Below are 12,043 nucleotides of genomic sequence, written 5' to 3' on the forward strand. Positions count from 1 at the left end.
GGTTTGCAGGGCATTGTGGGGAAGAAAACCTAACGGGATCCATGCAAGTCATACTATCCTAGATTCCCCTAGGTGTCTAGTTTTTAAAAATGTACAGGTTGGCTATGTTTCCCAAGGTGAGGGTTGAGCTAGGGTCCAAAATCTAGAGCTACCCACAACCAAAAAAGAGGGTCAGTTTTCAGTGGAAAAATAAACTGCATACATGTTGCGTTTTAGGCCATTTCCTGTCACGGACACTAGGCCTACCCACACAAGTGAGGTGTAATGTTTATCAGGAGACTTGGGGGAATACAGACTAGCAGAACAGGTGTTATTACGAATTGTCTTTCTCTGCATTTGCACCTTCCAAATGTAAGACAGTGAGTAAGAAAGAAGTCATTTTGAGAAATGCCCTGTAATTCACATGCTAGTATAGGTACTCCCAATTCAGAGATTTGCAAATAACCACTGCTTCTAAACTCCATATCTTGTGCCCATTTTGGAAATACATAGGTTTCCTTGATAACTATTTTTCACTCTTGCTAATTTACCAAATTAATTGCTGTATGCAAGGTGCACAATGAAAAACCATTGAAAGGTGCAGCTCAGTTATTGGCTCTGGGAACCTACAAGCCCTATATATCCCCGCAACAAGATGGTTCTAGCGGATGCAACGGTATATTGCTTTTGAAAATCTGCCATAGTTAGAAATTACAGATGAAAACGTAAACACATATAGCTGTGTTTTGTCAACTAAATTTCAATATCTTTTTTTATTTGAACTATTACCTTCAATAGTAACACCTTGAAGGATCTACATAATTGACCTCATGCTAAATTCAGAATTGTGTCTACTTTTCAGAAATGTATAGCTTTTCGGGATCCACCATTGGTTTCACACCCATTTCTACCCCTAACTGGAAGGAGGCTGAAAGCACACAAAATAGGACAAGCATTTGCAATGCAATAGGTCTCACATTAACAAAAGTTAGAGCTGTTGTCATTGTAAATTAAAATGTCAACCTCACATTTGGTACATTATAAATATTTAGTCGTGGAGCACATTAATCCTTTATCAGAAATAAACTGTTTGTGCATTCCTTCATAAACTTGGCATATGACTGTAATGGTCTAGACAACCCCTACAGAGCACCACAGTAAAAATAGCATTTGGAAGAAACATGGTCAGGTAACCATACATTTAGCCTCTATCGGGCATAATCACATAAAAAAGCATGATAAAGAACATTGCAGTGTAACCATATATTCAGCCCCTTGAGGGCACATTGTATTATACATTTTCAGGCCTAGCAGGCCTTTTAAATATCATTTAACTGTGGAGTCAGTGGCACAAGGGTGCAGTGCCACAGGTCGTTACCACATGTCCTGGTAGAGACAACAGCAGAAGGTGCAGTACCACTGGTCGTGGCTAGATGTCCCTGTGGAGTCAACAGCAGATGGTGCAGTACCACTACCTGTTGCTAGATGTCCCTGTGGAGCCAAAAGCACTCAGAGTACACTGTTACAGAAAGCTTCCAGAACTTCTTCTGACATCAGAAGCTCAGAATGTCCCCTGGAAACAGCTGGAGAAGTACCAGGTCCACAGTGAAATGGCTGAAATATTTAGCTATGTTGTACATTAAACCTTTATCAGAAACAAACTGTTTGTGCATACGTTAAACCTTTCTCAGAAATAAACTGTGTTTGTGCATTAGCAGAAGGTGCAATACCACTGGTCGTGGCTAGATGTCCCTGTAGAGCCACCTGAGTTAGTAGTGCCCTGAGGCAATTATCCTTCAGACCCAACTAAGACTTTCTTTAATCACTTTGCAAATAATCTGTCCACAAGGTCTCGGAATGGGTGAGAAAAAGGTGCCCGCAGTACCCAAGTGACCTAACCGCACATCTTTGAAGTCTGCAAAATTTCCTAGGCTTTGCCAACTTTGATCAACTATTCATTCATCGATTTCCCTTTTTTAGTAGTCTTATTCGTAAAGGAGCTACATTTGCATTGCCAAATGAAGATCATCAGGCCCTCCTGGATTTTGAAGAAACAATTTTCTAATAATCCTATTTTGTTACTCCTGAATATAGAACTACCATCTACTGTAGAAACTGATGCATCATATCACATACTGTGGGAGTAGTTTCATCCCAAAACGATCCTGTAACTTGACAGGCGCATTCCATAGCCTCCTTCTCTCAGACGTTTTCTCCAGTACAATAACGTTGTACAATTTCAGACAAAAGGGTAACGTAATAAAAAAGTGACGACAATACTTATTCCAAGGTAAATACACACAGGACAACACAGACCACGGAAATGCACAGTTTCTTAAATCAGCTAAGGCGTTAGCTCCAAGACACGGTGGGGGACACTTATTTTCTGATTATTTGTTATCAGTTATAAATTCTGTGCAAAAGTTGAGAAAGCAGACAACTTATCTCAGCAGAATGAACGTGAATTTGAAAAAACAACAATCACAGAGTTTCCGCTCATATTGCTTAGCAGAGCATCCCATATTAATTCCATAGCACTACTAAATGTGGATGACTTTCCGATCTAAAGTTAAAACTTCGGTGACTAAATGCCTTTACTTTTTAGATGTTATTGCTTATGCGAAGAAGGCAGTTTGTAAGACACGGATTTTTCTATACACTGTTCTTCTAAAAATTCAGTCGCTAAAGTGGATTGCCTACACTCTTTAATTATCTGTTAGAGTGTTACTCTTTCAAACAATAATGGGGATATTTTCATTTTAAAAAGTGCTCCTTTCAACAAGTTAGCTAATGTTTGCTTTGTTTAACATATGTAACAATTCACAAACAACAAAGAATATTTGAATCTTGGTCTAGCATTCTACTTTTTCTTTGCAATGGGAGAAGGCAATAGATGATAAAGTGCCACAGGTAACGCCGCTTTTGTGGCAGTGCTTAATTTGTAAATAAAACGTGCCGGTGCCCAAAGCTCCCCTTTTAAACACGCTGCTGCTGTATTTAAATGTGCGAGCACTGAGTACGGAGGCAGCATTTCCCTTAAAGCCACCTCGGGACTCTAATCCATATACTGCCACTCCCTGCCTCTTCAGCTCACTCTTGAAAGTTTCTGCTTTCTAGCTTTGTGAAGCTTTTTCGTTTTTCTCTTCCTTCGTCTTTCCTATTTGTGTCTTTTGCTTGCAGTAAATGCTTGAGGCAGAAAAATAAGTGCCGGCCCTCAGAAATAAGTGCAGGTGCCCCACACCAGAAACCACTAGTTCAAATTAAGCACTGGTTTGTGGAACAGGATCATTAACACATCCCAAGGCTCCACAATGCCCACATGTACATAGTTGTGATTATGATCTAAAGAGTAAATAAAAACTAACTAGACTCTGTACACAAGACTGGAAGTGTACAATTAATTACCCCTCCACTCTAGGCCCTAGATGGGTGATGTTGTGAGATCGGGGCTTATCTGGGTCGTGAAAGCAAGGGATTCTCTGGCCACAGGCGACTGAGCAACCCAAACCCGTTAATAAAAAGAAAGAACCTACCATTTTTTCCACCCAATATACTCTTTTTCTCTTTTACCACTTACGATACGTTACAAGAGCAAAGGAACATGGTCACACTTGTTCTTTTCAGATGTGACTCTTCAGCTATACGAACACCACGAAGAAGATAACGCAGCGTTTGTTAATTTAGTTTTCTTTTGTAATTTAAAGAAAGAGCTCAAACACAAACCACAAACAGAAACCAAGATTACCAAATAATTTCTCCATGCTTGACATTAATGTGTTTGGTGGCCTTTGCTGTGTGCTCGAGCAAAAATATCTATGGAAATCTGAACTGGAAATGCAACTGCGGAAAACTGCTGCTTGCAACTTCACCTCTCCCTCACTAAGAAAATCTGCACAAAACTGTAAAGGATCCACCCAAGGTTAATATATATTTTTGTTTTAAAGTAAATTAGGTAGATGTACATTGCGTTGAGTTTTATATCCGCGGTATGACCTCCACATTAATTTATGAAACCCTAAAATGTGAAATTGTCGGTGCACCGTGCACAGTGTAGGAGTGTTTAGAGCAGGAAATAGACGATATTGAAGGCAATGAATGCTCTTGTAGAGTTGTGCTTTTGCATTTAGGCTCGGTTTTGTTGCACTGGTGTTGTTGCTCAGTCACATTGATTCGTTCCTGTTTTTTACATTGTGCATTGCATTCTGTGTAACTATGTGTTGTGCTGCTGTGAGGTGTTGCTGATTTATTAGAGATGTAATGTTGTTGTGCAGTGTTGCTGGATTAGTAGCTTTTAGTGCGAAGCCCTTTGATGCATCCAACCTCATTATTCAAAGTAAACAGATGCACAGATGACGGTGAATCATCAAACAGGGATCAGGGATATTTTGTAAACATATATTTGTCAGAATCTCTTACAGAAAACACATCAGCAAGAAACTTACCACCATGAAGTACAAAACGCAATCTGCAGAACACACAGTCTCGAAAACGAATGTAATCGTCCCTATATCAACCCCTGTTGCCCCAGTTACTGATGTTGGAGGTCTGCATTTCAAAAAGGAAGATGAAAAAATAATGTTTTATTGCACCATTCGTAGGCTTTACACGGTTCAAACAATAATATTTCAAATCAATGATGATTGTACTAAAAAAAAAAAGCTGCAAACCCGTGACTATTTTCTATTTAACAAGAGATCAAGCAAGTAATATTTGACCTAAAAGTATATTCATTTTTCAATCAAAGTATAACCAATGTGCGAAAATAATGAGCAACATTAAAACACTGGAATGCTATAAATGTCAAAGTTAGTTACTAATTAAAAGCATTCATTTAATATTGCAGGTTAGGCTAAAGAGTGTAAAATATTTTTGTTCAGACATGTTTTGTTCATTTTATGCAAAACAGAGAACACAAATGATTTAATGACATTTTATAAACGAAAACGGGGTATTTCCATGTTTAGAATGAAAGAAGACCAACATACAGCTCATGTTTTAATCGCTGCAATTCCAACAAGCACTGAAAGAGATAGTATATCTAATGTGAGTGCAGAGTTCTTAAAAAAGTAAAAGGAAAACATATCTAAATACTGAAGTAAAAAAAATACATATCTTAACTCAAAACTGTGCACTGAATTTAATGTTTTCAATAATTTTAAATGGACTGGACCTGTTGAGCAGATTTTAAAATGAATAAGTCTGAATAAGCCTGTGTCAGAATGTAAAGGGAAATGCTTGACAAGATATATTTTTTTCCATAAAATTCGTTTTTTTGGCTGTAGCCCAGGGAGCAGATGTATGGGCCTCCATGAGAAGCATCATGGTAAATATTACTTCTGTCTCAGATCCAGCTCAGTGAGTGCATCAGATGGCCCATCTTGCAGTGTCATAAAAACCTTTGTGCGCCAAAGCTTGTGCTTTAATGCAATGTGCGAAAAGCAGGAAATAAAGCAAAAGCAACCCTTAAATTCTACGATTTAGCCATACCACAGTAAAAATATTTCTGTTACTTTGCTTTTACAGACAAGCTGGGAGTTATGCAGAGCAAAAGATTGGTGGTGGGCTGATATTTGAGGAGGGGGAACCAGAACATGAAGAAGAAAGCTGGAAAACACATGCACTCTCATGGACTGCTCAATGAAAAAGAAATAACTATTTCCCTAAAAACAGCAGAGCAGTAAAAGATAGAAAATGAAAGAATCGTAAAAAAAAGCTACGCGTCAACAGGATACTGTAGGAGGCTGGCCTGGTTTGTAGTCGATACCAAGCACCTTGCACCAGTCCAGGTATACCTTATTAGTGTAGAGGGGTGTCTAGCAGCTTAGGCTGATAGAAAAGGTAGCTTGGCAGAGCAGCTTAGACTGAATTAGGAGACGTGTAAAGCTCCCACTATACCACTGGTGTCATATGCACAATATCATAAGAAAACACAATACACTGATATACTAAAAATAAAGGTACTTTATTTTTATGACAATATGCCAAAAGTATCTCAGTGAGTACCCTCAGTATGAGGATAGCAAATATACACAAGATATATGTACCCAATACCAAAAATATGCAGTAATAGCAATAGAAAGCGATGTAAGCAATGTACAGTCACAATAGATTGCAATGAGAGCACATAGGTATAGGGGGAACACAAACCATATACTCCAAAAGTGGAATGCGAATCACAAATGGACCCCAAACCTATTTGAGCTTGTAGAGGGTCGCTGGGACTGTAAGAAAACAGTGAGGGTTAGAAAAATAGCCCACCCCAAGACCCTGAAAAGTGGGTGCAAAGTGCACCTAAGTTCCCCAGAGAGCACAGAAGTCGTGATAGGGGAATTCTGCAAGGAAGACCAACACCAGCAATGCAACAACGATGGATTTCTGGACGAGAGTACCTGTGGAACAAGGGGACCAAGTCCAAAAGTCACGATCAAGTCGGGAGTGGGCAGATGCCCAGGAAATGCCAGCTGTGAGTGCAAAGAAGCTGCCACTGGATGGTAGAAGCCGTGGATTCTGCAAGAACGAAAAGGACTAGGAACTTTCCCTTTGGAGGATGGATGTCCCACGTCGTGAAAAAGCTTGCAGAGGTGTTTCCATGCAGAAAGACCGCAAACAAGCCTTGCTAGCTGCAAGGGTCGCGGTAGGGTTTTTGGATGCTGCTGTGGTCCAGGAGGGACCAGGATGTCGCCAATTGCGTGAGGAGACAGAGGGGGCGCCCAGCAAAACAAGGAGCCCACTCAGAAGCAAGCAGCACCCGCAGAAGTGCCGGAACAGGCACTACGAAGAAGAGTGAACCGGAGCTCACCCGAAGTTACAAAGGAAAGTCCCACGACGCCGGAGGACAACTCAGGAGGTCGTGCACTGCAGGTTAGAGTGTCGGGGACCCAGGCTTGGCTGTGCCCAAAGGAAATCCTGGAAGAGTGCACAGGAGCTGGAGCAGCTGCAAATCACTCGGTACCCAGCAATGCAGTCTAGCGTGGGGAGGCAAGGACTTACCTCCACCAAACTTGGACTGAAGAGTCACTGGACTGTGGGAGTCACTTGGACAGAGTTGCTGAGTTCCAGGGACCACGCTCGTTGTGCTGAGAGGGGACCCAGGGGACCGGTGATGCAGTCTTTTGGTGCCTGCGGTTGCAGGGGGAAGATTCTGTCGACCCACGGAAGATTTCTTCGGAGCTTCTAGTGCAGAGAGGAGGCAGACTACCCCCACAGCATGCACCACCAGAAAAACAGTCGAGAAGGCGGCCGGATCAGCGTTACAAGGTCACAGTAGTTGTCTTTGCTACTTTGTTGCAGTTTTGCAGGCGTCCAGAGCAGTCAGAGGTCGATTCCTTAGCAGAAGGTGAAGAGAGAGATGCAGAGGAACTCTGATGAGCTCTTGCATTCGTTATCTAAAGAATTCCCCAAAGCAGAGACCCTAAATAGCCAGAAAAGGAGGTTTGGCTACTTAAGAGAGAGGATAGGCTAGCAACACCTGGAGGAGCCTATCAGAAGGAGTCTCTGACGTCACCTGCTGGCACTGGACACTCAGAGCAGTCCAGTGTGCCAGCAGCACCTCCGTTTCCAAGATGGCAGAGGTCTGGAGCACACTGGAGGAGCTCTGGGCACCTCCCAGGGGAGGTGCAGGTCAGGGGAGTGGTCACTCCCCTTTCCTTTGTCCAGTTTTACGCCAGAGCAGGGCTGGGGGATCCCTGAACCGGTGTAGACTGGCTTATGCAGAAATGGGCACCATCTGTGCCCATGAAAGCATTTCCAGAGGCTGGGGGAGGCTACTCCTCCCCAGCCCTAACACCTTTTTCCAAAGGGAGAGGGTGTAACACCCTCTCTCTGAGGAAGTCCTTTGTTCTGCCTTCCTGGGCCAAGCCTGGCTGGACCCCAGGAGGGCAGAAACCTGTCTGAGGGGTTGGCAGCAGCAGCAGCTGCAGTGAAACCCCGGGAAAGGTAGTTTGGCAGTACCCGGGTCTGAGCTAGAGACTCGGGGGATCATGGAATTGTCTCCCCAATGCCAGAATGGCATTGGGGAGACAATTCCATGATCTTAGACATGTTACATGGCCATGTTCGGAGTTACCATTGTGACGCTATACATATGTCGTGACATATGTATAGTGCACGTGTGTAATGGTGTCCCCGCAATCACAAAGTCCGGGGAATTTGCCCTGAACAATGTGGGGGCACCTTGGCTAGTGCCAGGGTGCCCACACACTAAGTAACTTAGCACCCAACCTTTACCAGGTAAAGGTTAGACATATAGGTGACTTATAAGTTACTTAAGTGCAGTGGTAAATGGCTGTGAAATAACGTGGACGTTATTTCACTCAGGCTGCAATGGCAGGCCTGTGTAAGAATTGTCGGAGCTCCATATGGGTGGAAAAAGAAATGCTGCAGCCCATAGGGATCTCCTGGAACCCCAATACCCTGGGTACCTTAGTACCATATACTAGGGAATTATAAGGGTGTTCCAGTATGCCAAAGTAAATTGGTGAAATTGGTCACTAGCCTGTTAGTGACAATTTGGAAAGAAATGAGAGAGCATAACCACTGAGGTTCTGGTTAGCAGAGCCTCAGTGAGACAGTTAGTCATAACACAGGTAACACATACAGGGCATACTTATGAGCACTGGGGCCCTGGCTGGCAGGGTCCCAGTGACACATACAACTAAAACAACATATATACAGTGAAATATGGGGGTAACATGCCAGGCAAGATGGTACTTTCCTACAGATACAAACACTAGAAAAGGAAGGCAAGTCATCAAATAAGAAGCAAGCAAATGGGAGTGATAATACAGCTGTTAGACCGGACAGCCTTAGGGTGGTCACCCCTAACGTTTGCCTGCCTCCCTCCACTTTTTAGATACTGTTTGTGCTGGTTTTAAGACTGCTAACCAGTGCTAAAGTGCATATGCTCTCTCCCTTTAAACATGGTAACATTGGTTCATACCCAATTGGACTATTTCATTTACTTATAAGTCCCTAGTAAAGTGTACTATAAGTGCCCAGGGCCTGTAGATTAAATGCTACTAGTTGGCCTGCAGCACTGATTGTGCCACCCACTTCATTATCCCCTTAACTTTGTCTCAGGCCTGCCATTGCAAGGCCTGTGTATGCAGTTTCACTGCCAATTTCGACTTGGCATTTAAAAGTACTTGCCAAGCCTAAAACTCCCCTTTCTCTACATATAAGACACCCCTAAGGTATGCCCTAGGTAACCCATAGGGCAGGGTGCTGTGTAGGCAAAAGGCAAGATATGTACCTAGGTAGTTTACATGTCCTGGTAGTGTAAAACTTCTAAATTCGCTTTTACACTGCTGTAAAGCCTAACATTGGGGCTGCCCTCATACATTGTTTGAATGGTAGCTGCTGATCTGAAAGGAGTAGTAAGGTCATATTTAGTATGGCCAGAATGGTGATATAATATCCTGCTTGACTCCTTGTGTGGTGAAGTTGGATTTAATATTACTATTTTAGAAATGCCACTTTAGAAAGGGAGCATTTCTCTGCACTTAAATCTTTCTGTCCCTTAAAATCCACGTCTGGCTGGGTTTAGTTGACACCTACTTGTGCATTCACTCAGACACACCCCAAACACAGGATACTCAGCCTCAATTTGCATTTTGAATGGGTCTTCCTGGGCTGGGAGGGTGGAGGACCTGCTCTCATACATAGGGCTGCCAAACCCCCTACTGGGACCCTGGCAGACGGGACTGAACTGAAAGGGGACCTGGTGCACTTCCGAGCCACTCTTTGAAGTCCCCCCCACTTCAAAGGCACATTTTGGTATATAAACAAGGCCTCTGCCCTACCACCTTAGACACTTCCTGGAGAAGAAACTTGTAACCAGAACCTGCATCCTGCCAAGAAGAACTGCCTGGCTTCCCAAAGGACTCACCTGACTGCTTTCTGTGAAGGACTGCTGCCTTGCTGTTGCCCTGCTGCTTTGCTGTTCCCTGGCTGTGGTGAAGAAGTGCTCTCCAAGGGCTTGGATAGAGCTTGCCTCCTGCTCCCGGACGTTTCAGGACCAAAAAGACTTCATCTCTTCAAGAAGGACTCCTTGTGTGGTGAAATTCGATGCACAGCCTGCACCGTGGTGAAAATTTCACTGCACGCCGAACCGGAATGACGCAGCCCGACTTCGCAACGAGAAGATCGATGCAGCGCCAGCCTAGCGAACGGAAATTCGACACACGGCCCACTGGATAGACGCATAGCCGAGCCGGAACGACGCAGCCCGACTTCCAGAAAGGAATCGATGTAGCGCCTGCCGTGCAGTAGAAACTTCAACGCAATGCCCACTGGATTGATGCAGCTCCTGTGACTTCGTCCTGCCAGCGCAGGAAATCCATGCACAGTCCCCGGGGCGCCAGAAAACCCGCAACCTGAATAGGATCCACGAGTGAGTGCCAGAAATCGACACACAGCCGTCCCTGTGTGGAAACTAAATGACGCATCGCCATGTGCGGCCCGAGAAATCGGCACACATCCTTTGTTTCCACACTTCTCCTCTGCGGCCCTTTGCAGAGATTTGTCATGCGGACCAGGTACTTTGTGCTTGAAAGAGACTTTGTTTGCTTTTAAAAGACTTAAGACACTTTAAATCACTTTTCTGTGATATCTCTACATTTACTTATTACATCTTTGATCGTTTTGACCTGCATTTATCCAGATAAATATTATATTTTTTTCTAAACACTGTGTGGTGCTATATGGTGGTACTGTATGACTTATTGCACAAATACTTTACACAATGCCTTCTAAGTTAAGCCTGACTGCTCTGTGCCAAGCTACCAGAGGGTGTGCAGAGGATAATTTGGATTGTGTGTGACTTAGCCTGACTAGAGTGAGGGTCCTTGCTTGGACAGGGGGTAACCTGACTGCCAACCAATGACCCCATTTCTAACAACAGCCAACCAATGGTAAGCAGTGGGCAGCCTCTAATCCTACAGGTAAGTTCACAATATGTCTTTCACAACCAGACTGCTTACATGATCTGGTCGGCAAGACCTAAAAATACTTACAAATATAGAGTTTGGAAAGGGATTTAGGGTGACTAGGTATACTGCAGTCTTTGGTTTGATATGGTGCCATGTTACAGTAGAGCACTGTATAGTATTTATTGATTTGCAGACATTTCACCGCAAGACAAACACTAACACTCAAGACACCAGTCTTTGCTCTGTGGTGATTGCTTTTTTTCAAACAATTAAACAATTCAGATTTCTGTATAATATAATGACAACTTAAGTAGTTGAAATAAATATATTCTTACTTGAATCCTGCAATCTGCAAATTCAAAATTAGATAATCATTGTCAGAGGCTCCTGTGCCACTCCGCACATGATCACCCGACACTTCCCAACCTAAGAAAGGAGAACAACCTTTTACATTAAGCAGTTAAACCACAAATAAAAAAGCATAGATTGAGATTGAATACATTGGTAATAATTTTTTAATGATTTGTTGTTAACCAACCCTAAATGTTCCACAAATTTAAGGCCATATCATTATCTCGTTTTGCTCTATTTCACAGAATGGAAGTGTTTATATGAAAAAAAATATGTGTGGTCCAGCCGAACGCCAGGATTGCCTGATACCAAAGCTCCTTATTCTTGATCCCATTTCATGCCTCTTTCTCCTACCATTCTACACTTCCAGTCCAGTCTCCTTATCTTACAGGTTCTTTATCATCACAGCTTTCTTCATTCATCGCTGTTTTCCTATCTTCCTTTTACTCCCTGTATCATCATTTTCTCACTCTTGCTGAATGTCTAATGATCAAAAAGAATTATTTTGGGTCTCAAAAATGTGTGCCTGGCCCAACTGCAGCAACCACCTGCACAGATTAAACAACCCAAAACTGGTCCAGGCACTGAGTCAAAAATAAAATGACACTACTACAACTGAATGACTTACAGACACCACACGAGGCCTTTGCTACTTTAGTGCAATAAGTGCAAGAACACCGGGTCCTAAGAGTCTAAGGTGAGCAAGGCACAACATTCACAGCTGGCTTTGCTATCCAACCTATGGCAATCAGTCAATTTGAACCCATTACACCCTTGCTACACAA

General features: G+C 43.0%; 1 protein-coding gene across 1 annotated transcript in view; it reads right to left on the reverse strand.

Moving 5' to 3' along the window:
- The window catches only part of ELAPOR2 (endosome-lysosome associated apoptosis and autophagy regulator family member 2), a 402,503-nt gene that overhangs the window by 178,466 nt on the left and 211,994 nt on the right, over positions 1-12,043 (reverse strand). The window contains exons 11-12 of the mRNA XM_069228716.1: positions 11,243-11,333; positions 4,422-4,524 (exon numbers count right to left, since the gene is read on the reverse strand). Coding sequence (XP_069084817.1) covers positions 4,422-4,524; positions 11,243-11,333 — 194 coding nt within the window. The remainder of the gene's footprint in view (positions 1-4,421; positions 4,525-11,242; positions 11,334-12,043) is intronic.

Source organism: Pleurodeles waltl, chromosome 4_1 (assembly GCF_031143425.1).
Source record: "Pleurodeles waltl isolate 20211129_DDA chromosome 4_1, aPleWal1.hap1.20221129, whole genome shotgun sequence".
In the NCBI taxonomy this organism is placed as follows: Eukaryota; Metazoa; Chordata; class Amphibia; order Caudata; family Salamandridae; genus Pleurodeles; species Pleurodeles waltl.